Genomic DNA, 27,670 nt, shown 5'->3' on the forward strand with positions numbered 1-27,670 from the left:
ATACCGATAGCATTGCCTACCAACACGGGGATCGCCGGTTTGAATCCCCGTGTTGCCTCCGGCTTGGTCGGGCGTCACTACAGACACATTTGGCCGTGTCTGTGGGTGGGAAGTCAGATGTGGGTATGTGTCCTGGTCGCTGCACTAGCGCCTCCTCTGGTTGGTCAGGGCGCCTGTTCCGGGGGGAGGGGGAACTGGAGGGGAATAGCGTGATCCTTCCACGTGCTACGTCCCCTTGGTAAAACTCCTCACTGTCAGGTGAAAAGAAGCGGCTGGTGACTCCACATGTATTGGAGGAGGCATGTGGTGGTCTGCAGCCCTCCCCGGACCAGCACAGGGGGTGGAGCAGCGACCAGGACGGCCCAGAGAGTGGGGTGATTGGCCAGGTACAATTGGGGGAAGAAAAAAAAGGGGGGGAATGTTCTTAGACCCTCAGCCCTGCGAAATTATATCCTATGTGTCTAATGCGTGAATATTACACCAAGTCAGATTCCTTGTATTTGCAAACTTACTTGGCATCCAGTTAAAACTTGACCTTAAATCTGAATTAACGGTGTGCTAATAATCAGATAAACGGGCTGGATAATGATGTTTGGTGGGGAATAAACCTGCATATACATAAATCTCAATTGCCTTGGGTTTATGACGAGACATAGGAAAGCTGTTTATCTTTGCCTCACAAGTCGTGTCTGTGTTTGCAGGGGGTCGTGGAGAAGACTCCAGCGTGATCATCACCCTCCCAGAGTGTTCTGCTTTCACAGACATTCCCGAGGAATCTTTAGCCAAAGTCTTGACGTACCTTACCCTCATCCCTCGGTGTGTGCACCTAGACACATTTGTATTCCTGCCTCTCCTCCTCCTCTCCTCCTCTGCAGTGCAGGGTTTTACAGGCTGCAGTTTGTATTCTGAGCACAGCGGGCCTTAGAGACTCCTACACTTAAAAGTCCACTTATCGGCAACCTTTAGTGGTCAAAGAGCACATGATCCTGTCCATGTCCACATCTTCTTGCACACATGTCATTACTATGACATTTAAAACATGATATGGTGCTGGCGCTGTTGTTGTACGTGCTGTAACCTAAAAGTACCAACAAATGATGCAGCATTGCAGCCATTCATGCATCCCCTCTATCTCGTCTAGCCCGGTAACCCTTTGAAACTGACATTTTCTTAGCTGCAAGATTCAAAACATACACACACCTACAGAAAATATACTACTCTTATACGATTACCTCATTTATGCCTCCAGAACAAGGCAACCAGGAGTGAAATTTATCATCATTTTAGACCGAAGACTGGATACCTGGGCCTCTATCAAAACGGCACTTGCCAGAATAGCGGTGAGCAAGTTACACTTATTTGAGTTTTACAAAATTCTTTTTCTTTTCTATTCTTATTTTTCCCCATCTTTGTTGCTTCAGAGCATACAGCGTTCACAAAGCCATGGGATACCGAACGGGCCTACTGGGCACAAACCAAAGGGTCCCGGGGGTCCTAAGCCAGACCCTCTGCGTGAAGTTGATTGATTAACTTTCAGTTCTCGCTACAGAGTTGAAAGACTCAGTAGTTTCTGTCAGTTTACAATAGTTTACTGTTACTGCTTGTTTTTATTTTTTATTTTATTTTTAGGCTATTTTGTTGTTGATTTCAAAGGTGACTTTCACTGGGCTCATATTTGTGGTTAAAAGATGTAGTGCTGTTGGTTTTCAGTATGTGTGTGTGTGTGTGTGTTTGTGTGTGTGTTTCATGCAGATTCGTTTATTATGATTCCTATGTTGTCGTCGTACAGCTGACCTGGCAGATGATGCGGCGCTGTCCGTGGTGCTGAACCCCCCCCCCCCCAAACAGCTGTTATTATTGTTTGGAGGGCTCCACGTTGACAAAACAAGTCACAGAAGTTGAGCTTTTGTTACGCATAACCATATTGCTTCTGCGTATTTTATGTATTTATTTATTTATTTTTGCAATAAAGTCGTTGCGCCCTTGACAAAGTAAACGTCCCGTTTGTCTGAACCGCAACTCTGTAACTCCGCCCCCTTCCGTAGCGCTGCAACGCGAGCAGGCAACAAAATAAATAAATAAAAAATCAGTATGTGACGCAATACGTCGTGTATCGATGAGAAAGAGGACAAAATGAGAGAGAGAGCGAGAGAGGGAGGGGGGGTGGAGGTGGGCGGGTAGGTGAGAGGGGGGCGGGTAAAAATCGCAGTAAATCGCTGCCCCCTCCTCCAATTGCATCGACAATCGCATGCTGCGGCGGCGGCGGCGGCGGCGGCGGACGGGGGCGGACGGGGGCGGACGGGGGCGGCGGGAGGAAGTAAGCTCACCTCAGCCATCGGTACGCCGCCGGTCGAGGGGTTCGCCAGCCTACTTTCTAAGCACCTCCGAGATGGCGTCCAACATCATGGCTGAAAGTTTTCGACGCCCGGGATTGCCCAAGATGCGGAAGAGCCCGGTAACGAGCTGCTGGTTTACTCTTTAGTCTTTTTTATTCGGCGTCTGAAGAGTTGGAAGCTGAAGTTTGGGGTGAAATGCGGCGGCTGCTGCAGCAGCACTGCGGTGCCCCGCCGGTTCTGCTTAGTCATGCAATCTCTTCGTATGAGTCCTGGGCAGAAAACCTTGATAGTTTGTGCGCAGAGAGAAAAAAAATGGGGCTATTTCGGTGCATGTTCTTCGGAAATTTATTTGCTTACGTTATTGGATTCTTGGAGAATGACGGCCAACCAATGTCAAAAGTTGCATCCCATGCGAATGCGTTGCTGTTATGTATAAACGCATGACGTCCACGCAGCATTACAGTGTATAGTTTAACTGTTAGCATTTCATAGAAACCACTGCAGTATTAATAACAAGGTCTGTGGCATGATAGATAGATAGATAGATAGATAGATAGATAGATAGATAGATAGATAGATAGATAGATAGATGGATAGATGCTAATGCTTTTGGGTGCAAAATAGTTATAAATTAATATTTACTGATTATTTATCTACTTTATAACTATTTTCTTCGCCACAGTATTTGCTTTGCTCTTTTACTGCAACCTCGTCCCTCCTGTCTTTGGCTGGTGATGTACCACACCACAAATTCCCACATAGTCACACGTCATTTAAGTATCCTTGACTGTGTGACCTCACAGTGTACAGTAGTCTAATATGACATCTGTTCCAAAAAAGCGCGTGTAGTGACTGAACCCTGAATCCGTTAGTCTGACTGTAATCTGTTGAGTGACAGGCTGGAGGAGGTTTAAAGGCACTTTTATCGGATATAGAAGCTGGTAGCTTGTTAATTCTGTCTGTGGCAGATGCTTTTTTCTCCTTCGGCCATTCACGCAGTCCTGTCTCGGTGTGTATACAAGAAGGCACCTGTGCAAATGCAGATGCCCAAGTAGGAGGGCAGCTTCTGTGGAAAGATTATGTGACTTTTGACTGGTTCACAGTAAACTGAAGTGCAGTGTTTCACCATGGCGTGTGCCTTCCCTCATTAATGCCATCATGGATGCGACAGTGGTCTCCTCTTCCTTCTCTAGGCTTCTTTTCCCGGCAACCTCCACCTGGTCTTGGTGCTGCGGCCCACCAGCTTCTTCCAGCGCACTGTCACAGACATTGGCTTTCGCTTCAGCCAGGAGGACTTCATGCTAAAGATGCCAGTAAGGCAGCTCCTCCTCAGTTACCAAACATGTCGCACCTCACCTCAAGGTACACCCCATTTTTGTTACATAGCTTATCCATGCTGATGCCCCCGAGCCAAAAGCATTGTGGACTCAGGACACCCCCCTAGACTTTGATTTAAATGGATAAATCAAGCCTGAAAAGCAGCTGCAACAAGGAGGCAGTTTTGCATATGTAACTCGTGGTCTGACTATTGTAAAAGGGGATGATGTTGTTTTAGACATTTAGGTGAAAATCATTCATCATCCAAAGACCCCTGCAAAACATTTTTGAGACCTCAGTGTCTGTCTAATCCCCCCATCCTCAGGTGGTGATGCTGAGCTCTGTCACAGATCTGTTGCGCTACATTGATGAGAACCAACTTACCTCTGAGTTTGGTGGTACTTTGGACTACTGTCACAGTGACTGGATAGTCCTGCGAACGGTAGGCCACAGATCAATTCCGTGCCAGACTGGTGCAGGAAATACTTATCCCTTCACAATTCAACTCATTTAAACAGTTATTTCCACATTAATAACGCAGTAATTGTCTTAATAGTAATTTCACTTTTTTTCTTGCAAAATCACCCCCCCCCCGAGAGATGTAACTTACTGCATAATACACGTATAACTTGTTTCTCAACATCTCGGACGCTGTCACAGCGGTGACGTCATTGTGCTGCTGCTGTTGTGTGCTCCCTGCTCCCCCTGCAGGCTATTGAGGGTTTTGCTGTAACAGTCAAAGATATTGCTCAGATGCTGCAGGCCTTTGGCACAGAGCTGGCTGAGACAGATCTGCCTGATGATGCCAGCTCCATCGAGTACCTCCTCAAGGCTCACAGTGAAAAGTACAGGAAACTCAAGGTAATGTTTTATATTCTGTTTACGAAGGTACAGTTTTAGAATCGCCTAATATTGTGAGTTGTGAGTGTCGTATGGACTAGGAGGACTGACGCTTTTCCTGTGTCTTCAAGATGATTACTGCACTGCAGCATCGTTCATCTGCAGTGTTGTCTCTCTGGAACAGAAACACACCACTAAATGCACTCCTCATTTACAATCCACTTCTCTTTGGCAGGATGCTATCAGATCAGTGTCAAAGGAAGGTCGTCACCTCCTCTCCAGCCTGGAGACCTCATGGAAGGAGGACGACTCTCACTGGGATGTCAAACTGGACTGGGACACTGTGCAGAGGTACCAACTCTATATACTGTCTTCCACTATCTCATGGCTGTAACTCCACTTTATTGTAACGATAAGTAAATACTATCTTGTTATTGGAGTAAGAGCACATCAAATGCTTTATAAGGTGTAATTTTTAGAATAGAAATCAAAGCTACAATCCTGAAGATTTACATGCAAACAGACGTTTTTTTTATACTTAGACTACACAAAATCTAATTCACAAACATTCAAACTGTGAATGCCACTGTAGCCACTCATTTAATTAATTTAATTGACATATTGGCTATAGCTCACTGGATCATCACAATCACAGAACTTAGTGGTAAACTAATACTTTGATCAAACAATGGTCAATGATTACCTAAATGGAATTATAACCATAGACACAAATTAACTACAATATTATTATGAATTAGAAGTCAATATTTCATACACACACACGCACACACGCACACACACACACACACACACACACACACACACACACTTAGAAGCTATATATAAAAGGCTGCTGACTTACAATAGAAGAATATTTTGTCATTCTTGCTGTTTTGAGGTCTACAGATACTACCTGAGAACCATCAGCGCTAATACGAAGTATGTACTAAATAAAACCAGTGGGTAAAAAACATGGGATCAACTTGGAATTCTCTATTACACGGCAGGCATTTTTGTGTACTTTCTTGGGGTTATACTCACTGGATAGTCCCAATAATTGTGCTCAGCAGCAATCTGTTACTTCTTGGGGTTTTTTTTTTTTTTGGGGGGGGGGATTCCCCATTAATCTCCCCCAATTGTACTTGGCCAATTACCCCACTCTTCCGAGCCGTCCTGGTCGCTGCTCCACCCCCTCTGCCAATCTGGGGAGGGCTGCAGACTACCACATGCCTCCTCCGAAACATGTGGAGTCGCCAGCCACTTCTTTTCACCTGACAGTGAGGAGTTTCACCAGGGGGACGTAGCACATGGAAGGATCACGCTATTCCCCCGAGTCCCCCCCCCCCCCCCGAACAGGTGCCCTGACTGACCAAAGGAGGCACTAGTGCAGCGACTAGGACACATACCCATATCTGGCTTCCTACCCACAGGCATGGCCAATTGTGTCTGTAGGGATGCCCGACCAAGCCGGAGGTAACACGGGGATTCCAACCGGCAATCCTCATGTTGGTAGGCAATAGAATAGACTGCCATGCCACCCGGATGCCCATTACATCTTGTTTTTGAAGAGACAATGTCAGTGAGTACCTGAAATGAATTATTAGCATAGTTGGGTTCTAATCACAGTATTATTAGATTAAGATTAAGATTAGAAGTGAGTATTTCTCAGAAAAATCAACTGTTTGATATTTCCACCTACAATAAGGCCTTATATAAAAGGCTGCTGATTCACAGTAGAACCGTTTTCCCCCCCCTTTTTCACCTCAATTGTATCCGGCCAATTACCCCACTCTTCCGAGCTGTCTGAGTCGCTGCTCCACCCCCTCGGCTGATTCAGGGAGGGCTGCAGGCTACCACATGCCTCCTCCGATACACGTGGAGTCACCAGCTGCTTCTTTTCACCTGACAGTGAGGAGTTTCGCCAGGGGGATGTAGCGTGTGGTAGGATCATGCTATTCCCACCAGTTCCCCCTCCCCCCCAAATAGGCGCCCCGACCAACCAGATAAGGCGCTAGTGCAGTGACCAGGACACACACCCACATCTGGCTTCCCATCCACAGACACAGCCAATTGTGTCTGTGGGGACGCTCAACCAAGCCGGAGGTAACATGGGGATTCGAACTGACAATCTCCGTGTTGGTAAGCAATGGAATAGACCACCACACCACCCGGACGCCCATCAGTAGAGCCGTATTTTGAAAGTCTGATTGTAGACCATCAGTGAAAATATGATGTAAATACAACCAGTAGGTAGAAAATGACATGGCATTAATTTAGTACTGAATCATTTCATTTATGAATTTAAGGACGTTTGCAGTAAAACTAAAAATTATGAAGGGGACATGTCAAAGTTATATAAAAACGAGGTCATGTTTGTTCTACCCTGAGTAGGAGTATCTCAAAATTTTGTGGGTTTGGTTCCTTCTCTGAGGTTTTGCTGAGGATTTGACTGTGCAGCTTTGTCAAATTCTATCGACTCAAAAAATGTTAATTATTCGTTTTGAGTATAGAGAAAATTCCTAGTGGGGAAAAAAGCGAACGTACATGTCAAAGCTATCATACAAAGTCCTGAGCATCTCCTTGTGGTCTTTAGGCTTCTCACTCAGCTCCGAGACATGGAGTCAGCCTTTGACGGCTACTTTGAGAAGCATCATCTGAAACTGCATCAGTACCTGCAGTTGCTGAGATATGAGCAGAGCTTTCGGGAGGTAAAAATTTAATGATTCTTTTTTTTTGTGTGTGTGTTTGTATGAGTCTGTTTCCATGTGTCTTGATGTGTGCATGCAAATGTGTATATACTGAATGTGTCTTGTTTTTGCATTCATGCATTCACGAGAGTATTTCATTTGTGTGACCATGTGTGTTGGTGGTTTAGATAGACTTGATGCTGAAGCGCTTGCTGGCTCAGGAGAGAGACATGTCCCTGTCAGGAGAGACTCTGGCTCAGACAGAACAGGCTCTCAGAGACCTGGAGAATCTGGACTCACATGCTCAGGTCAGTGCTTCACAACTACAGTAGATGCTCATGCCATCTATGATACCATAAATGTGGCTCAGCTGGGTATCTTCCACACAGCAAAGACTATACAGTGGCTGTCACAAAGTTTAGACAACCACAGGAAACATTTTTTGAAACTGTTTAGCACAGTTTTCTGAGATTGACAACTGGCTGACACAATATTAACTGACCTGGAGTCTATATGGAGTGTATGCCCTGCCAATTTGCCAATCTGGGCAGACTTCAAATAATGCCGGCAGCCATACCAACATGTACCCTGGCTCTGCTGAATGACAGAAGCTAAGCAGGTGTGGGCTTGGCTAGTAAAAAGATAGTAGACCTCCTGGAAAAACTGAGTTGCTGCTGGAAGTGGTGTTGGTGGGCCGGTAGGAGGCAGTCTTCCCTCTGGTCCTAATAAATCAAAACAAAACAAAAAAGACCCAATGCTCCAGTGCAGTGACGGGGAGGTCCTGACTCACTGTGGACATTAAAGATCCTGTTGCATTTATCGCAAAGAGTTGGGGGTCCCCCAGTGTTCTGGCAAAATTCCCAACCTGGCTCTCGCCATCTGGCCACCTAAGCATCCTCCCATATAACTGGCTCAGTGATTCCTCCCTGTCCACCTTAAGCTGATGTTAGGTGAGCGTTCTGGTGCAAAATGGCTACCATGCATCACCCAGGTGGGTGCTACACGTTGGTGGTGGTTGAGGTGAGTTTCCCCCCCTTCATTATGAAGTGCTTCGGGTGTCTAGATAAAGTGTTACCCTTACATTACATTACAGTCATTTAGCTGACTCTTTTATCCAAAGCAACTTACAATAAGTGCATTTAACGTTGGAAATCAGGAGATCTACTAGTCATCAGAGGTAATAAATGCATCTTCTCTCTAAACAAGTTTTCCACCTGCGCTGAAAAATGGGCAGCGACTCCGCTGTCCTGACATCAGTGGGGAGTTCATTCCACCATTGTGGGGCCAGGACAGAAAAGAGCCGTGAAGGGGTCGATCGGCAGCAGGGGCCTCTGAGCGACGGGGCAACCAGGCGGCCCGAGGCAGCAGAGCGAAGTGGTCAGGCGGGGGTGTAGGGCTTGACCATGACGCCTGAGATAGGAAGGAGCTGTTCCTTTCACTGCCCTGTAGGCTAGCACCAGAGTCTTAAACTGGATGCGAGCAGCTACTGGGAGCCAGTGTAGGGACATGAGAAGGGGAGTTATGTGGGAGAACTTAGGGCAGTTGAACACCAGACAAGCTGCAGCTTTTTGAACAAGCTCCAGAGGTCTGATGGCTGACGCCAGGGTGCCAGCAAGGAGAGAGTTGCCGTAGTCCAGCCGGGAGATGACCAGAGCCTGGATGAGCACCTGTGACGTCTTGTCGATGAGGAATGGGCAAATCCTCCTGATGGTATAGAGGAGAAATCTGCAGGAGCGAGCAACTGATGCAACGTTTGCAGCAAACAACAGTTGGTCATCCAGGATCACATACATGAATACAATCCATTATTATTAATGTATTTCAAATGCAAATTTAAGATAAGCTTTGCCTTCATATGCTAATATGTGAGGCCAGTTCCTGAATCCTTTGCTGAAAACTTTATTGCGACGTTATCATAACATCTGTTTCTTACCGCCTCTCCTTATGTTTTGCAATCAGTGTCCCTGAGTGCAAGCGAAAAACGATTCTTCAAATGGAAATCGTGAGTTTGTGGTTTTAGCATGGGAAGTTAAGCATATGATATGTGTGGCTAAAGTCATGAGAACACCGTTGCTTGGCAAGTGGATGAACATTACATTGTGAAAAGATGGAGGCTAAAGGTTAGCTACCTAACAATTACAGTCAATCTCTTACATTTGAACAGGCAATGCAAAGCAAAGGCATAATGTCAAGGGAAAAGACAGGACCAATGGGAATATCAATATTGGGTGGCATGGTGGCCCATCGGTTAGTGCCGTCGCCTCACAGCAAGAAGGTCCTGGGTTCAAACCCCAGGGTTGTCCAACTTTGGGGGGCATCCCAGGTCGTCCTCTGTGTGGAGTTTGCATGTTCTCCCCAAGTCTGGTGGGTTTTCTCTGGGTGCGCCAGTTTCCCCCCCCCATCAAAAAGACATGCATGTTCGGGTTAATGCTGCTGTTTGTCCCCCTGACCAAGGTGTGGCAAGACGAACTGGAGTTGGTCCTCGGGTGCTGCATGGCGGCTGCCCACTGCTCCTAGCAACACAGCCGGGATGGGTTAAATGCAGAGCATAATTTTCCCACAGGGATCAATAACGTATCTCATTTGTAGCAGATTACAAATGCAGCACCCCACACATCAGCCATGACAGCACACTCCCCAACATGCTTAACCAGTTCTTTGCATGCTTTGAAATGCAGAACAGCAGAGTGAGGGCCCAAATGACCCTGCCCAAAGAAGAGCATGCACTCGTCCTACAGCACCTTCAGGTAAAATCCACTCTGAGGAGAATCGATACCTCCAAAGCGGCAGGACCAGACAGGGTGATGGGCCACACACTGAAGACATGCACTGACCAACTAACAGGGGTGTTCACTGACATCTTCCACCTGTCCTTACAACAGGCTGTAGTCCCCACCTGCCTTAAACCCACCACCATTGTACCAGTACCCAAGAAAACAGCAGTCAGATGCCTTAATGACTATCGCCCAGTTGCCCTGACCCCAGTTATTTTGAAGTGCTCTGAGAGGATTATACTCTCTCACATCAAGGACATCATCCCCACAGATCTGGACAGCCACCAATTTGTCTATCGGGGGAACAGATCTACAGAGGATGCAGTCTCAATTACACTTCATACAGTCCTGTCCCACCTGTAGCATCCAAACACATATATGTCAGGATGTTTTTTATTGACTTCAGCTCCACTTTCAATACGATAATCCCCCATAAACTGGTGCACAAACTCAGCAACCTAGGATTAACCACCTCACTGTGTTCATGGATTATGGACTTCCTCACTCACAGACCACAAAATGTCAGGATGGGTAACCATACATCTTCAACCCTCATCCTGGACACAAGTGTGCCGCAGGGCTGTGTGTTCAGTCCAGCCCTCTTTATCGTTTTGACCCACAATTGTACCCCATTCACTCCTCAACACTATAGTGAAGTTTGCTGATGATACCACTATAGTGGGACTCATAACCAGCAACAAGGAGACACACTACAGAGAGGAGGTCCAACATCTGGCTGGCTGGTGTTCGGACAGTAACCTGGTCCTGAACACCAGTAAAACAAAGGAGATCATTGTGGACTTCAGGAGATCAAGGAAGACCCCCCCCGCACATAAATGGTGAAGAGGTATATGGTATATATTGTGGATAACAACAAATTCCTGGGAATCCACATAACCAAAGAACTCACATGGTCACTCAACACCTCCCACCTGGTGAAGAAAGCAGAAGAGAGGCTTTTCTTCCTCAGAAAACATAAACAAGCCGCTCTCCCCTCTCAGCTGCTGGTCAACTTTTACAGAAGCACTATAGAAAGCATCCTCTGTCAATGTGTCACAGTGTGGTATGCCAGCTGCACAGCAGAGAATAGGAAAGACTTGGCCCAGGTGGTAAAGACAGCACAGAGGATTGTGGGAGCTGTGCTCCTGGATCTGGATGCTGTGTATGCTGGCTGCCTACAGAGGAAAGCCAGCCACATCAGCAAATACACAACACACACAGGTTACTGTCTGCTTGTTGCCTTGCCAACGGGGAAAAGATACCGCACCATCAAAACCCAGACTTAAAGGCTGAGGAACAGCTTCTTCCCCAGAGCTGTAGCCTCCATCACCCCCCCCCCACACACACACACACACACACACACCTGCCTATATAGCTGCTGAGGACTAACTGGTACTAAAGCCAATATGGACAACTATGTGCAATAATCCCATGCACTATTTTGAACTTTGTGTTCGTCACATGAATGCGTCTCTTCGTGTCGGAAAAAGCAGTGGTTCAGCCTGGATTCGCCTTGTCATGAAAGTGGCGAGGCGTCTCCTTCGAGACTGCCGGCTGGAGAGATGCAGTTGGCGAGCACATGCAGTATGAGGGTGGGAGTTTGAACTAAAATAGGGATCGATTGGCCACTAAATTGGGAAAAATCAGGGGAAAAAAGCTGCCGCTATCTTTTATTGTCTCATTATCATTTTTGCTACCTCACTTATTTTTACTACCTCACTTGTTTATACTAAATGTTGTTTGTCCTTGTTTTTATCATGTTTTTTTTTTTATCATTTACCTTGTCTAGTGTTGCTGGTCTGAGAGTCACCAAACAAAATTTCGTTGTATGTATACAATGACAATAAAGTATCTATCTTATCTTACCTTAAAATCAAAAAATCAAAAAAAAAAAAAATCAACATTTTCCTCAAATACGTTATTTAACTACTAAAGTAGACTTTATACGACTTGAACTACATTGTATTTAAACTTATCGCCCATTGCAAAATGGACGTCCATGAGTTCTGCTTTCTTTAAAAAAATGTAAGGATCGCCTTGCAACTCGTGAACATGGAGCTAACAGAAAATGTTCTCGCTTTGAAGCCAGTAAATACCAATACAGTGGTTGTTCATATGGACTGTTCTCGTAAACACGACCCCATTTGAGGGCACTGATAACCAGTACCACATCACCCTACTCGCTCAGATAGTTAATTACACTCATGTCGTGCCAGGCCTAAAAAAAAAAAAACATTGCTGGAATACCTGTCACAACAGATGAATGTAATTTACTACCTGGCAGAATAGAACACCAGCAGTACTGGGGGTCACCTTGAACTGGACTGAGAACCACCGTTACAGCATCCATATGTTATGCAGTCTTATAAGGATGTCAGATTTCTTCCAACAAACCATTTTTTGGATGTCCCACTGCCAATTTAATCACCCACGCACCATAAAACTGAAATGTCCTGTTTCCTGTTGTTTGTGGTTCCTCATCGCTGTTGTCAGGAGGTGATGGGTCATGCTCAGATCACCATCCTTCATGGGCACCAGCTGGCAGCCAGTCACCACTACGCCATGGCCCTTATTGTGCAGCGCTGCAATGAGCTTCGCCACCACTGTGACACACTCAGTGCAGCACTCAAGGCCAAGCAGGCGTATCTCACCCACACACATCAGCTGCTGCTGCGCCTCGGACAGGTATTGGGGACACATGTATGCAAAATATTGGACACTTCTTGACACATGGACAAATACATGTTTGAATTTTATTGTACATCCCTTCTTCACCCACCAGGCCCAGAGTTGGTGCGATGACGGGGCCTACCTGTTGGCTAACCAGCTGGTTGATAAGTTCCAGTCTAAGGAAGGGGCCCAGGCGGCTTTGAGGGAAATTGAAACGTTCCTGGAGGGGGCGCCATCTATGCTCAGCTCAGGCCCTGACATCCTGGTCATGGAGTATGAAGCTGTCATCACACCTCATTTACACGTACGCCAAAATAACGAGGAACATCAGTCTAAGTAAACACTGGTCTGTAGTGAAAATGTCTCGACAATATCCTTCCTCAGGCAAATTTGGCTGAGGAAGATCTAACTGATGGAAACATTGCTTAATAAAATTGCTTTTGGGAGTAATTTAGTGTGCAGATCTTACTTCTTCATTCTAGATTTGCTATTTTTGTCTTGCACCTTAATATTTTCTGGTTATATGCATACTTGGTTGTCGCGGTCCAGCCAACAAAAGTGAGAATCCCAACCCTACGTCTGATCCCTTGTTCCCCGCCTCCTTCTCTCCTCTTAAGGCTCAGATAGCTAAGGCATTTGAAAAGCATGGAACAGTGCAGCAGATGATTCAGAACCGACAGGCCTGTCTGAGGAAGCTGGCTGATAAACATGTTCGTCCCGTCCAACTGGTCACCCCAAGGCCTGAGAACCCGCCACGCTCTAAATCCCCACTGTTCTCCCCTAAGCATGGTAAACACACACACACACACACACACACACACACACACACACAAACACACACACACACACAAATGCACAGAAGGTTGAAACACAAACACATTTAAACACACTCTTATCCCTCCTGTTTATAAATTCTGCCCTTATTGTTGCAGTATCAGGGCATGTTAAAGTGCATTAGCCTTTCATTAGCTGCACTAGTTTGAAGCTTATATGCCTTTCGCCACCTTTGATAACTTTAAGACCAATGGGCTTCCATGCAGGCCTTCTCTGTTTACCACACACGGTAGGGTGTTCTTGTTTTGGCCCTGGCCTGGCAGCAGTCTTACTCCCCTGGGCAACCTCCCACTGCCTCCATGGTGACATTACCACATCACACGGCAGCAGCGAGTTAGCCCAAGGTGTTTCTGTATTGAACCCTGGGCTGAGCAGCCCACCTTTGCAAACTGTCTGCAACAAAAGTATGAGGTATAATCCGTCCATGGGGATGTATATCCCCTATTAGTCGGGATGTTAGCTGCACCAGAGCCATATGTGGTTCATATACATTAAAGGACCTTTCATCTCTCTCAGGTCCCCGGGGGACGTGGCATGAAGCTACTCATACAGCACCCAATTACTGTGTGTGTGTGTGTGTGTGTGTGTGTGTGTGTGTGTGTGTGTGTGTGTGCACATTGTGTGTTGCAAATATAAGGAATTCCACACTGGGTTTTTAGATGGGTGTAGACTTTTGGTGCCCTTACATATGTATTCATTAGTTTCATTCATCTGCATGTGAGCCTGTAAAAAAACACACACACATATCCCATTTGAAAGGAGAAAGGGGCTTTTTTTCTATCTTCTATTCAAAATGGTTTTGTTTCTCCATGGACGGGCTCAGCTCTGTGATGTCAGGCCACAGTGATGAGTGTAGTAATGAGAGTAGGTTTTTCTGTGAATCGTCCTCTGGCACCCCACATACTTGGGAGGAAAAGGCCATTTGAGAGAGGAGATAAAGGGTAACACATTTTCTTTGATATGACACTGAACTTGTGTATAGTACAGCACACACACACACACACACACACACACACACACATAGCGCAATATGGCACATGCAAGGGCCCGACACATGCTAGAGCTTGGACTGTATGAATTCCTTGGCTAGGATCAAACAGAAAGTCAGTCAGCCATGCATACTGGATCTTTTAATCCACATGATGGTTTCAGGAAGAACCTCTGTCACAGGCTGCTTATTATCTTTGATTGTGTCGAGTGTGCCTCTCTATACTGATTAGTGCCCTTTAAACATACGCCAGATCATGGAGGATCAGACCATATTTAAGAGTTATGAGCAGGGCAAGCTCATAACATCAGGTAGTGGCCATAGAGGACTAATTCTGTTCGATCCGCTGTACGGATCCCCCGTCTCGTCAGCAGCGTGGTTAAAAGACGAGCCTCATCAAAGCATATGGAAATGCACCGTACCGTACACGTGTTTGAGTCACCAGGCTGGATCATTTTTATCTTCTGCTGGCGGCTTTGTTCTTTTGCAGGGGACGGTTTGAAGTTCACCTTTGACCTGCCTCTGCCTGGGAAGAGGGCGTCCAGAAAGAGCCCCAACTCTAGAAAGGTGAAGCTACAAAGACAATGAGAAGGAAAGAGCTGTCCGAAAACCCTCCTTTCTTTTTTTGGACTATCACAGCTACAGCGAAAGCTAAATGTGCTAAATCAAAAATGTTATTATTTCATTATTACTTTATTCTGTGTGCAGGTTTTCCTAGGTGACTAAGTAGCTGTGATTGAACTGATGTGAAGTATTTGCCCCAACTCCCCACAGAAAATCAGTCTTGTCCTTCTGTGGTTGGTTTGTCCAGATCGAGGTGATGCACGACTACCAGGAGAACAGGAGCAGTATGTGGTACAGTCTGGAGGGAGAGGATAGCCCAGATCTACTGAAGCGGTGAGGAGGAGGCATCTGTCCATCCTCATTGTTCATGTCATTGTTTATTCTCTGATTCTCTTTGTTGAGTACTAATGATGCCCCCTGGCCCTCTCTTGCTCCTCTCTCTCTTATTTTGTTTCTCTCTCTCTCTCTCCCTCTCTCACCCTCTCTTTCACTCTCTCTCTCTCTGTCTTGCCCTCTCTCTCTCCCCCCTCTCTCTCGCCCTCCCCCCCTCGCCCTCTCTCTCTCTGGATTTTATAGTCATGTGATGAGGGAACTCATAGAGACAGAGAGAGTCTATGTAGAGGAGCTACTGTCAGTGTTACTGGTGAGAAAAACACATCTACATTTAATATCGTGTGTGTGTGTGTGTGTGTGTGTGTGCATGCTTGCATATGTGTGTGTGTGTGTGTGTGTGTGAGAGAGAGAGAGACTGTTCCCAATGTTATCACTCCCCTGGTTGTATGACCTTTCTTAATAACTCCCACTGACATACCTTGTTTTGCCTTCACTTCAGCCTTATAATGATGCTGTTGTGATTTAATCTTGCAGGGTTACAGGGCCGAGATGGACAACCCAGCTCTGTCAGGCCTCTTCCCTCCTATCCTGCGCAGCAAAAGAGACATTCTTTTTGGAAACATGCCTGAGATCTACAATTTCCACAGCAGGCAAGGACATTTGCCTTTCCTAACTGTGTGCTCATTAGAAATGCAGAAGCACACATGTAGCTGCACATCAATACAGTTGATATGGTGGTAAACCATTTGCTGAAGACGGAGGGACAATCTGCCTATCCAAAAACCAATTTTGCAATTGATTTTCTTTCACACTGGGTAATAATACAGTAAACTGAAAGTGGGAAACTTGAGCAACAAATAATAAATATGATGTCTGAAATGGCCACTTAAGGCAACAACTTGTGGTATTACATGTGTGGCTACAAATGGTGCTAAAAATACATTATGCACCCAGATCCAAAAAAACAGGAGCTTATTAAAATGCAGTCAGTGGCAGAAAATGATGGCAAACTCAAGTTAATGAGTTGACATTTGTTTTTCTGGTTGGTGTATGCTCATTTCAGCAAGTTTTTCCGAGGGAGAGCCAAAAGTTTGGGGAATTTAAGCATAGCCTGCCCATTTTTTTTTTCTTATTTTAATGATGCAATTCATACTTGGCCTCAATTCCGGGGGCTCGGATTCTGCCTATTTATTAATACAGGGTCAAAAGTTAACAAGAACTTTTTGCATTTATGACCACAGCCTGGCTGAACTACGGTTTAGTCAAGCCAGTTTGGCTTTTTTTCACATATAAACGTCTTACATTTAGCATTTTCTAAGTTGCAAAACTTTAAAACTATTCAACTAATAGTCTGTTGACTATGAAATTTTTACATCATCATGAGAAAAAAAAGGTGTCCCATTACAAAAACAGTTCTCGACTTTTTTCCCCTAACCATCTCCATGTGTCTTACTCCATCTGGATGTTTCTGACTGCGTCCTCATCAGCCTTTCCTGTGCAACTGTGCAGCGTAACACCTTCAAGAGTTTCTGCGTTGTATGCGTCCCCCACTGCACTGAATAGCTCTATGCGATGAGTGAGGATGGAAACCAATTACACATCTTAACTGGAGATAAATGCCACTTGCCTTAATAAGCTTTTAATAAGATAAAGATTGAAGAGACTGAAAAACCCACTGGGTGATGTAAGGAAAGTCTGTGTCTGTGTCAGTTGTTGCGCTAGGAAGCCACTCTGTTTGGATTTCTTGGAGTTAACTCTTGTCCTTTGACTTGTCTGGTGATCCAGGATGTTCCTTCAGGACCTGGAAGGATGCCTGGAGACCCCAGAGGCAGTAGGAGCTTGTTTTCTGGAGCGGGTGAGAGAATGCTTTTCCTTTTTTTTGATGAAGTTTGCAAATGGCTGCAATTTCCCAGTGCTTCTTTTGAGTGGTGCTAAACCAGCAAGGTTAATTCTAAGTCCAACAGAAGATAAATGAGTAAATGAGGTGAAGTGGCACTCTCATATTTTAAACCAGTACACAAAAATCTGTGCATGCTCCGATTGAGTTCAATAGACCAAAAAAAAATGTCTGATAACTTGGCTAAAATAAAGAGATAAACAGATGTTTTTTCTGCATTTTTATCTCAATCAAGTGGTAGCCTGGGGGCATCCAGGTGGTGTGGTGGTCTATTCCGTTGCCTACCAACACGGGGATCGCCGGTTCAAATCCCTGTGTTACCTCCGGCTTGGTCGGGCGTCCCTACAGACACAATTGGCCGTGTCTGCGGGTGGGAAGCCGGATGTGGGTATGTGTCCTGGTCGCTGACTAGCGCCTCCTCTGGTCGGTAGGGGCACCTGGTCGTTCGGGGGAAGGAGGAACTGAGGGGAATCGCGTGAGCCTCCTACGTGCTCCCTCCCCCTGGTGAAACTCCTCACTGTCAGGTGAAATGAAGTGGCTGGCGATTCCGCATGTATTGGAGGTGACGTGTGGTAGTCTGCAGCCCTCCCCGGATCAGCAGAGGGGGTGGAGCAAAGACCAGGATGGCTCAGAAGTGTGGGGTAATTAGCCGGATACAATTAGGGAGAAAGGGGGGGGGTAAAAAAAAAAGCGGTAGCCTGGAGCTGGGATTTGGTCACGTGTGTGTGTGTGTGTGTGTGTGTGTGTGTGTGTGTGTGTGTGTGTGTGTGTGTGTCTGTCCATGGCTAATGTCACAAACTACTGAACCTGTCGGCCCAAAATATTTGTGCAGTTATGAGTGTATGATGAACAGCCTCTCTTGGTTGCCGTGATTGAAAACCTTCGAAAAATGTTTGTTCTCGCTACCGCCACTCCCTCTCTTCATGCATTTTCTAGCTTGCTCAACCGATGTGTTTTCTGTTGCTGCTCGATCTGAGTCACCCTTGCGCATACGTCTACAGTTGACTCAGATCGGGCAGCGACAGTGTCAGAACTCCAAACATTATGTATTCGATTCGTGAACGTAAATGATAAGTCGGTCGTATTTCACAAGCCAGCAAATCATTCACCGCTGATCTCGGCCCAGGAGAACTGGAGGAACACTGGATGAACCAAAAATAATTCACCTTATTCACCTTGCCGCTGTGTGGAAGTGCCATAGTTTCCAATGTTAAAACTCCGCTCCAGAAATACGGTTTTAAGAGTAGGATTAGTCACAGTCACAGCTGGAAATCACCTCAGTACCTACAATAAAAAAAATTCCCACGGCTGAGCTACGTTTTCGAAGGAAAGTCAATCAGCACAGAAGCAATTTGCCTTCATTCATGTTATATTAGGAAAACCGCAACAGTTTAACACATTTGAAGACTTTTAATAAGGGCTTTTGAATTATGATAGCCTGATCTCTGTCATTTCATGTCAGACTTGGTCATATTTGTGCGAGGAGGCTGCACATCCACAGACTGACAGGCAAAACATTTTCATCAGGTAGATTTTTTAGTTTGAGTGCTGCATATTAACAACTTTTTTCCCCTGTATATTTCCCATTCAATTGAATTGGGCACTGCGCAAAAGTCTTATAATGGCAAGAAAAACACTGGTTTTTCTGTCCGTGTGTTTGCTTGTGTTTCCTGTCTCCCGGTAAGTGGGAAAAAGGGTTGGCTTGTCGCCAAGTTGGAACACCAGAGAAGAGGAGATACGTACGCCTGGCAGAGCTCTGCACTCTACTGAATGCACTCCTCTAGCTGTTTTTGTTAAACCACCAGTTTCTATTGTGACAGTCTGCACACCTCCGATTTGCAGTATCTCAATAAACAGACGCATGTGCATTGTGTTATCTCTTCTTCAGAAGGAGAATTTCAAGATGTATGAATGCTACTGCCAGAATAAACCTCGCTCTGAAGCCCTGTGGAGGCAGTTCTCAGACTGTGCCTTCTTCCAGGTATGGTTTTATTGCATGGCTTTACCTTCTCAATCATTAGTTCTGTTGAAGTCATTTACGATTTTGCTGATCTTTGAACTACTGTCCCTGATTTTCACACATTTAAAAGAAAAAATATTTTTCATGTATTGTCATGTATTTTATTTATTTATTTTATTTTATATATTGTATATTTTATATATTATTTTATTTTTAATTTATTTATATTTATTTTATTTATGTATTTTATTTTTTATGTATTTTTTATTTTTTCTATTTTTAATGAAATCAGTTATTGAGTACTTTAATGCCTTTCTGATGAACTCATACAGCTGAGAATATCTTCAGAAGATGTATTTATAATATTGATTGCCACCCCCCCAAAAAATAAAAATAAACAGAGAGCATTTTAGAAACGAATTCTTTAGTTATTGTTAAAGTGATGAACAAGTGATGATTGCGATGCACACAGAGCATTCATAACCGTTTGCATGTTATTTTTTCCCCCCTCCTTATTAAGGAGTGTCAAAAGAAGCTGGAGCATAAACTGGGCTTGGATTCCTATCTTTTGAAACCGGTCCAGCGACTCACCAAATATCAGCTTCTACTTAAGGTTGAACAAATGGCAACATCGAAAATACAACACAACACACACACACACACAATCGATCACTGATGCATGAGCACTTACGTTTTTGAACTTTTTCTTTTTAGTTTTTATGGCAAATTTCTGTTTCCAAAACTTGTAACACAGCCATTACAGTTATAACAGATAATGTAAATAGTTGTAAAATCCCATCTAAGGGATGATCCCCAGTCATTATACTGTTTTTGAAGGTTTGTGTATTGAGGTCTAAAGAGAGTAATTATCTGTATACTGTGGTGCACAATTTTAGCCATTGTGTTTGTGTATATCGCCAGTGTGTTGTGCATGTGTGTGTTCAGGAGTTGCTGAAATACAGTACAGGTTGCAGTGGGACCTCTGACCTGCAGGAAGCGCTATCAGCCATGTTGGACCTACTGAAATCAGTCAATGACTCCATGCACCAGATAGCCATCACTGGATATGAGGTGGGATCAGCATCTTATAATTGATGTTTATTTGAGATTCTGCAATTCTGTTTTGTATCCTTTAAGCCATTTTCCTGGAAAAGACTTCTTCAGAATCCATAAATCAGGGATGCTTTAGCATAGAGATTTATATATCAAACTTGTTGACATTTTTTTAAACTGAATGCTTTGTTGTTATTATTATTATTATTATTATTATTATTATTATATGAGCTGTAGTTTTAACTTGCATTTTGAAAAGAGCAAACTTGCGTTGAGTTTCCTGCTGGGTGTTATGCCCATCTCACTTTAAATGTTTTCTCCATCACACCCAGGGAGAGCTTTGTGAGCTGGGCCGTGTGTTGATGCAGGGCTCCTTCAGCGTGTGGATCAGTCATAAGAGAGGTCCCACCCGCATGAAGGAGCTGGCCCGCTTCAAGCCCATGCAAAGGCACCTGTTCCTGTACGATAGAGCTCTGCTTCTCTGCAAGCGCAGGGAGGAGCACGGAGAAGGCTCTGACAAGACCCCCTCCTATAGCTTCAAGCATTGCCTCAAGGTGTGTGTGTGTGTGTGTGTGTGTGTGTGTGTGTGTGCGTGCGTGATGCGTGCGTGCGTGTGTGTGTGCGCTGCATGCAGTTTTTGAAAGACTTGTTTCCCTGTTTCGTGATATTGTCACACCAACAGCTGCTACTGGTCTTGATATATTATTGAGTGTGTGGGGAGGAAGGAGTGACACAGCGGAGGTGTGTGTGTGTTTGTGTTCCGACGTAGCATATGTGTTACATGATGTAAGGCTGATGTACATCATGATGCTCTGCGCGTGTCTCTTGTCCCCATTAATGCCGGGTGGTGTGTGTTTGTAAACAGTGTGTGCGTCTCTTTTGGCAGATGACTGCTGTGGGGATCACAGAGAATGTCAAGGGAGATGTAAAGAAGTTTGAGATCTGGTACAGTGGCAGGGAGGAGGTGTATGTGGTTCAGGTGAGAACATAAGCATTTTTGAAGTTTGCTGCATGTCTCGGCACAGGGCTTACACTTTCTGGAGATAATTCACAACTTTCACTCAACTTGTGCTCATATCAAGGCCTTTTAGCATTATTTTGAGCATATAGAACAATACAATTTATCCATAAAAAATACACGTCCTCTCTTTTCCCCTTGTATTATCTACAATACAGTTCATTCACGTGATGCAGAACATTTTGATCCACTTGCCATTTGTGAGGTGGCATGGTGGCGCAGTGGTTAGCGCAGTCACCTCACAGCAAGAAAGCGCTGGGTTTGAGCCCCGGGGTAGTCCAAACTTGGGGGTTATCCCAGGTCGTCCTCTGTGTGGAGTTTGAATGTTCTCCCCATGTCTGCGTGGGTTTCTTCCCACAGTCCAAAGACATGTAGGTCAGGTGAACTGGCTGTACTAAAGTTGTCCCAAGGTGTGTGTGTGTGTGTGTGTGTGTGTGTGTGTGTGTGTGTGTGTGTGTGTGTGTGTGTGTGTGTGTGGGCCCTGTGATGGACTGGCGGCCTGCCCAGGGTGTCTCCCCACCTGCCCCCCAATGACTGCTAGTATAGGCTCCAGCATCCCGTGACCCTAACTAGGATAAGCAGCTTGGTTAATGGATGAATGGCTGGATGAATATATAGCTAACCTGATTTGCCACCATGGCCACTTACACAACGTTAAGCCTTAAACAATGCCCGTTTGTTTTCAGGCAACGTTGAAGCCCTCTGACTCCCTTGTTAATTCAGTTGTAAAGCAAGCTTCGTTTCTATCTCTCCAAGGCTCCTACAGTGGAGGTGAAGATGGCCTGGCTCAATGAGCTGCGCAGGATTCTTACAAACCAGCAGAAAGTACTGAAAGGTTTGCCGAGTGTGACTGATGTTGCTATTTAACTCGGAATGACAGCGTAATCTGAAATGAAACAGTTTTTTTCCCCTCTTCCTTTTATCCTCTTCCCTATTCTCCTCTTTTGTGCCGTTACAGATGAGGCATATCAGCAACATGGTCAGATGGTGGAACATGTGCCGCTTTCCCCGCCACTCTCTCAGAGGTCAGTGCCTGTTGTCATTACCTGTCATTACACACACGCACTTGTGCACGTGACACAGATGCATGCGTGTCACGTGCATCTGCGCACACTCAGATGCACTCACACAAAGTATCACACCTGGATCAAATTTCATAATTGCAGCTCCACCACCAACATTTGTGAAGTTTATTATATCCCGTCTCGTGGCTTGAGTTGGCAGGGATGTTTGATGGCGTGTAAGTAACAGGCAGTGTCTGTGTGTGGGAGTGTGTGAGAAAGAGCACTCTCTGCTCTGTTGGTTTGGTTGCCTATCCCCCCCCCGACCCCACCCCTCCTCCCCCTCCCACTCCCCTCCTCCCCCAACCTGCAGGGGTGTGCGGCCGTCCAGAGGGGTTCCCAGGGGCTGTCTGCCGGGGCTGGACTTTGTCTCGTTGTCCGCCGACGTGTTTCTGTGCCTGCGTTCACGGAGCCCTCGCCCCAGAAGTCCCCGGCAACGGCCCCGGCCACGCCCCCGCCACCGCCCCCAGCGCCACTGATGTGCCCTGACGCTCAGTGGTAAACTCAGCCTGGCCCGGCTCAGCTTGCCTCGCCTTTGGCATGGCCCACCCAGCCCTGCTTGGTGAATCAAACCCAGGGCTACTGTGTTTGCATACTGACCGTCATCGCCCCCCCCCCCCTTTATAGCCTCCATTGTGGCTCATTACATAAGCCCAATCACTAACCTCCCAACCCTGCCAGTCGCAACTGCTCTGAGTCCACCCTGGGAGGTCAGTGTCTCAACCGCGCTCCCACCTCATAGTGTCTTATGTATTTGCCCTTATCTGTATCCCCGATTTGCAATTTTGCATGTAATGCAAAGGGGGATAAAAGTAAACGAGGCAGTTTTTTGGTTTGATCCATGGATTTTCATTTCTTCATGGCAACTGCTTGTTTAGATGGGGCTCGTGTTTTGAGATCTGATCAAAATTAAATGCCTTAAGGACAAGCCATGTTGCTCAGAATCTAGTAGAACAATGACTAAGTTCTGTAAATTTGGATCTTGATAAATCGAGACCAGATCTTGCCTTGTGTTGACACATGCCTTTTCTGTGTTAACACTATCAGTCAGTGGGCCATGAGTCCCACTGCTGCCCTCTACAGGGAAGCTCGCACATGGCTGCTCTGTGCCGTGCCTGCTGTCTGTTGCCTGAACGGCCATGTGTTGCGTGAGATACAACAGGACAGAGTTGCTCCTCGACACTGATCTGGGACCAGCTTTATGGTCTCCTCACGTTAGGATTATTGACTGGACTTGACTTGAAAGCTGATCCAAGATTGTGTGGCTGTGGAGGATAATCTCGATCCTGAGCGTGTTTGCTAAATCCGCACAGTGTGTGTTGAGCTGTCACAATTCCTTCTGTTGTTCTCCCAGCAAGCAGCAGAGGGCCTCAGTAAGTTCAGATGACACCGAGTCGGGGCAGAGCAGTCCAGACCCCCAGTCCCACTCACCTCAACACCACCGCAACCGTAGGAGTGAGTACAGTGCATACATCTGCACCCTTCCATACCATGTCACCTTAATCAAATAGATACTTGGTAACTAAATGACTTGACATGGGTGATTAAGCAAGTTCACAGCCGTATCACCAGTCTATTGATTTTTTCATTCTGAAACCCAAACTGACGCAGATGTTTGACTTCTTCCTATTCAGCAGTACAAGTATATTTTGATCTGAAGCAGCACTGGGTGCACTGAGGAGTTTTGGGGAAAAAGGCCAAGCTTCTGAAATTAGTTTTTGATTCTTCCTTCCTGTTAATTACCCAGTAAGTGGTGTAGGTCTTTGCAATGTTTATGTAGTTACCAAGTATCTACACACTATCCCTTTCAGATCTGCGGCTCCAAACAATGTATTTTCTAATACCTGTAACTGTTAAAGAAACATGGCTCTTGTGTGTGTGTGTGTGTGTGTGTGTGTGTGTGTGTGTGTGTGTGTGTGTGTGTGTGTGTGTGTGTGTGTGTGTGTGTGTGTGTGTGTGTGTGTGTGTGTGTGTGTATGTGTGTGTGTGTGTGTTTGCCTGTGCTCCCAGGCTGGCCAGGCGCGCCTCACTCAGTAGACATCTGTGAGGGTTTAGAGGAGTGGTCTGCAGGCCGGTTCCCCTCCCATCCGTCAGACACTGATGAGGAGGGCATGGCCCAAATGGTGAGACAGGGTTATGCCTTAACTTCACCATCACCAATCACCATCCACACCTATCTAGCTTGTCTATCTCAGAATCAGAATCAGATTTATTGGCCATGTAAGTTTGCACACACGTGGAATTTGACTCCGGTTTCATAATCTTATCTATCGGCCCTTCTGTCTGTCTGTCACACGGTTGTGAAGCGTATGATATAATAGTTGCTTTAAGTGACAGGGAACCACAGTGGACGGGGGAGGTTTGGGATGTGCTGACAGTTTTCATCCTGTGCCAGTCTCCAGGCAGATACAGAGCTCTGGCTGACTGCCCAAGGAATGGACCAGACAGCATCACCATCAAATGTGGGGATGTCATTCAGCTGCAGCATGAAGATGGCCAGGGCCTCTGGTGAGTCTTTGGCCTTTCACCAGCACATGAACGGTAAACCGGGATGGCCTCATTCTTAGAGAAACTGCCCTGTAACAGAAAGATCTGTAGCCATGCAAACTGTCACAGTGTCCTTGAGCAAGGCACTGAACCAGCACCCTAACTTGTGCTCCATTTTATTTAATCTTTCCTATGTTACCGTCCTGCTGCTTTTGCGATATACTAACTGTGAAGAACGTTGCGAACATCACCTTAAAGAATTACTATATAGGGTTTTTGAGGGGCTGCAGTGAAGTGAACTGGAAACGGCTCCATTTCCCTGCTGGCTTTCAAACTGAGCTGGCAGTGATGTGAAAAGAATACTTAGGTATACTTATTCTCTCTCTTTCTCTCTGTCAGTCTCAACCCCCTCTCTCTACTCCTGATCCCTCAGGCTTGTGAAGAACCTCAGTCGGCGACAGGAGGGTCTCATCCCAGCAGCTAACCTCCAGCTGATTCTGGGAGACAGCAATCGTGGACACTCCTCCAGACTAGGGGGTAAAAAGAAACAACATTAGCCTCGTACATGCTAATGTCTTGCTAATGCTAATGTCTTATCTGAAATGGATATGAAAATTTTGCTGATGTTAATTTGAAAAGTGTGTTTTCTCTTGTAGACCCTGGGAACCTGAAAGCCAGAAAGCTCAGCTCTCCATAGGAAGAAAAGCACAGAATACAAAAGTAAGATTACCCTAAGAGCCGGCAAACACACCTGGAGACGTGCAAACAGACTGAGCCATTGCTGTCTCACATGTGACGGACTATCGGCCATCCAATGTTTACTCCTTGCCACAGTTGGACTTTGCTCAATACAGTCCAGTCATTCGGAAAAGAAAAAATACATGGGACTCTACAGATTGGACTGTTCCAAGTTTCTGACTGACAGTCTCCTGGGCCAATTCTTTCTCACTCTTCTGTCTCTGTCTATGGACACACTCATTGTATGTGTTAGCCGTTGCACAGAGGGACAACAAAAGATGGCCCCAGCACAAAGGCACAAAAACTATTAGCCCTCTTGGACAATCAGAGGCCTCCCCTGGATCCTCCATTTTTTTATTGGTGATGTATATCTTGCACTCCTCATGCAAAGTAAAAATAGTCAGGATGTGAGACAGGCCAGGCCATAGCTTTCAGAGTGGGACAATTCACTTATATTGACTCTTGACTGAAACATTATTCACTCCATCCTTAATTTGATAGGCGAGACTGCAGTGTGTGTGTGTGCGTGTGTGTGCATATGTGTGCACGCACGTGTGTGCATGCATGTGTGCATGCATGTGTGTATGCGTGTGTGCGCATGTGTTGGTATTTGTCAGGTTGTGTGTTGTATGGATGCTAACCCAGGAATCGCCTGAAACTTTTCTTAGAAGAGAATTTCGGTCATATGCAGTACCATCCATTTTTAATATGTACCTCTATATGTTTGTGAAACTGTGGACATTTTCCATTGATCTGTATGTGTATCTGGTTCTTACACTTCATTCCTCAAGGCACTTTCCCTCTTTACTCTGTATGAGTTAAAATGCCAAATGTGCCGTGCCATAAAGCCTTTTTTTTACCACTTTTTCGGGATTTAACCTCTCCTGTATGTACTGTTTGTTAGGAAATGGCAATTACTCTATTCTGGCTTCTACCTGATCTAACCAATATCAAACAGGCACTTTAATACGGTGGAAGGTCATTAGGGGGAAAACATCAACAATCAAATTATGGTATTGAATGGCGAGATGTTGTATGCTAACTGCTTTACCTCCAGGGCTGTATGTTTTTCCTTATTAATGCTATTATATCTGCTCCTGTAATTTTCTTTCTGGAATTGTTGTGGGTTAGTAGTGAAGACAGGTGAAACATGCCCCCCCACACACACACACACACTGCAGACAGCAGTCTACATGTCAGGGATGGCAATCTCTGATGAAGGCTCAGATGAAGATGAAGATTGATAGGAATGTATTCCACAGTGTAGGCTGTGCTGTAGATGTATGGGGAGGTGCTTGGCACAGAGCACCAGATGCTGTCACTCTATTCAGGATCTCATCCTGTCCCTGTTGGGGTCTGGCTGTCACTCACAGAGAGAGAGAAAGAGAGCGAGAGAGAGAGAGCATGCTGCCTGTGCCCCTCTGGTAGAGGTGGATTGCTTCCTCCTCTACATTACAGCAGAGTTAATCTTGGGTTTCCCATTAAAAGAGATCATACGGCAAACATAAGATATACCCAGTGTGTCAAACGCTTAATTTAATATTGATTGCAGGCTTTTATGAATTTACCATATCAAATCAAGCCCCCAGTTGCAGGGCTGCCTTTGATATGCCGCGTTTGATGTGGAAATGAGGCGGGGGGGGGGGGGAAACAGTGGGGGCCACTTCCCACTACACATTTCCTATTGTTGTTTATTTATTTATTTTGCTGACATGTTGTTCCTTCAGTGTGAGGTGCTGCAGCCCAGTCGAAATGATCTCTCTGTACATTTACAGGGAGAGATGCTTTAACTGCACAACCATGCATCAAGATTTTTTTTCCTTTTTTATTTTTGCTTAGGTGACAAGATTAGATAAGGTTTTCCTTTTGTACCTTCAATCCCAAATGCTGCAGATTTTTGCACTTTTTTCCAATATGGAAAGTAAAAAAAACAAAGAAGCTTGAATTGTGCGTATCCAGACAAGCCACGTATGCTTGTTGCTGAAAGTTTATTTTGGAAAAAAAATTGCATGGCAACTGGAGAATTTGTGCAGGTTTGTATTGTATTTTGAGACAGTCATTGTTATTGGCTGACCTCTTTTTTTGTAAAGCTTCAGTATGATACAGAAATAAA

At 45.4% G+C, this 27,670-nt stretch overlaps 1 protein-coding gene across 1 annotated transcript; it reads left to right on the top strand.

Annotated features, from left to right (window-relative positions):
* Positions 1 to 2,301: 2,301 nt before the first annotated feature.
* On the top strand, positions 2,302 to 27,665 carry mcf2a (MCF.2 cell line derived transforming sequence a). Its single transcript, XM_056296680.1, has 27 exons — positions 2,302 to 2,455; positions 3,530 to 3,649; positions 3,979 to 4,095; positions 4,365 to 4,514; positions 4,729 to 4,844; positions 7,087 to 7,201; positions 7,369 to 7,488; positions 12,448 to 12,639; positions 12,737 to 12,928; positions 13,242 to 13,413; positions 14,937 to 15,013; positions 15,258 to 15,343; positions 15,587 to 15,653; positions 15,878 to 15,993; positions 17,129 to 17,198; positions 19,129 to 19,221; positions 19,721 to 19,813; positions 20,146 to 20,271; positions 20,586 to 20,807; positions 21,140 to 21,232; positions 22,028 to 22,106; positions 22,230 to 22,296; positions 23,687 to 23,787; positions 24,343 to 24,455; positions 24,728 to 24,840; positions 25,253 to 25,356; positions 25,476 to 27,665. Exons 1-27 carry the CDS (start codon positions 2,390 to 2,392, stop codon positions 25,514 to 25,516), a joined length of 3,021 nt encoding a protein of 1,006 aa, XP_056152655.1. The 5' UTR covers positions 2,302 to 2,389; the 3' UTR covers positions 25,517 to 27,665.
* The last annotated feature ends 5 nt before the right edge of the window (positions 27,666 to 27,670 follow it).

This window comes from Lampris incognitus, chromosome 1 (genome assembly GCF_029633865.1).
Source record: "Lampris incognitus isolate fLamInc1 chromosome 1, fLamInc1.hap2, whole genome shotgun sequence".
In the NCBI taxonomy this organism is placed as follows: domain Eukaryota; kingdom Metazoa; phylum Chordata; class Actinopteri; order Lampriformes; family Lampridae; genus Lampris; species Lampris incognitus.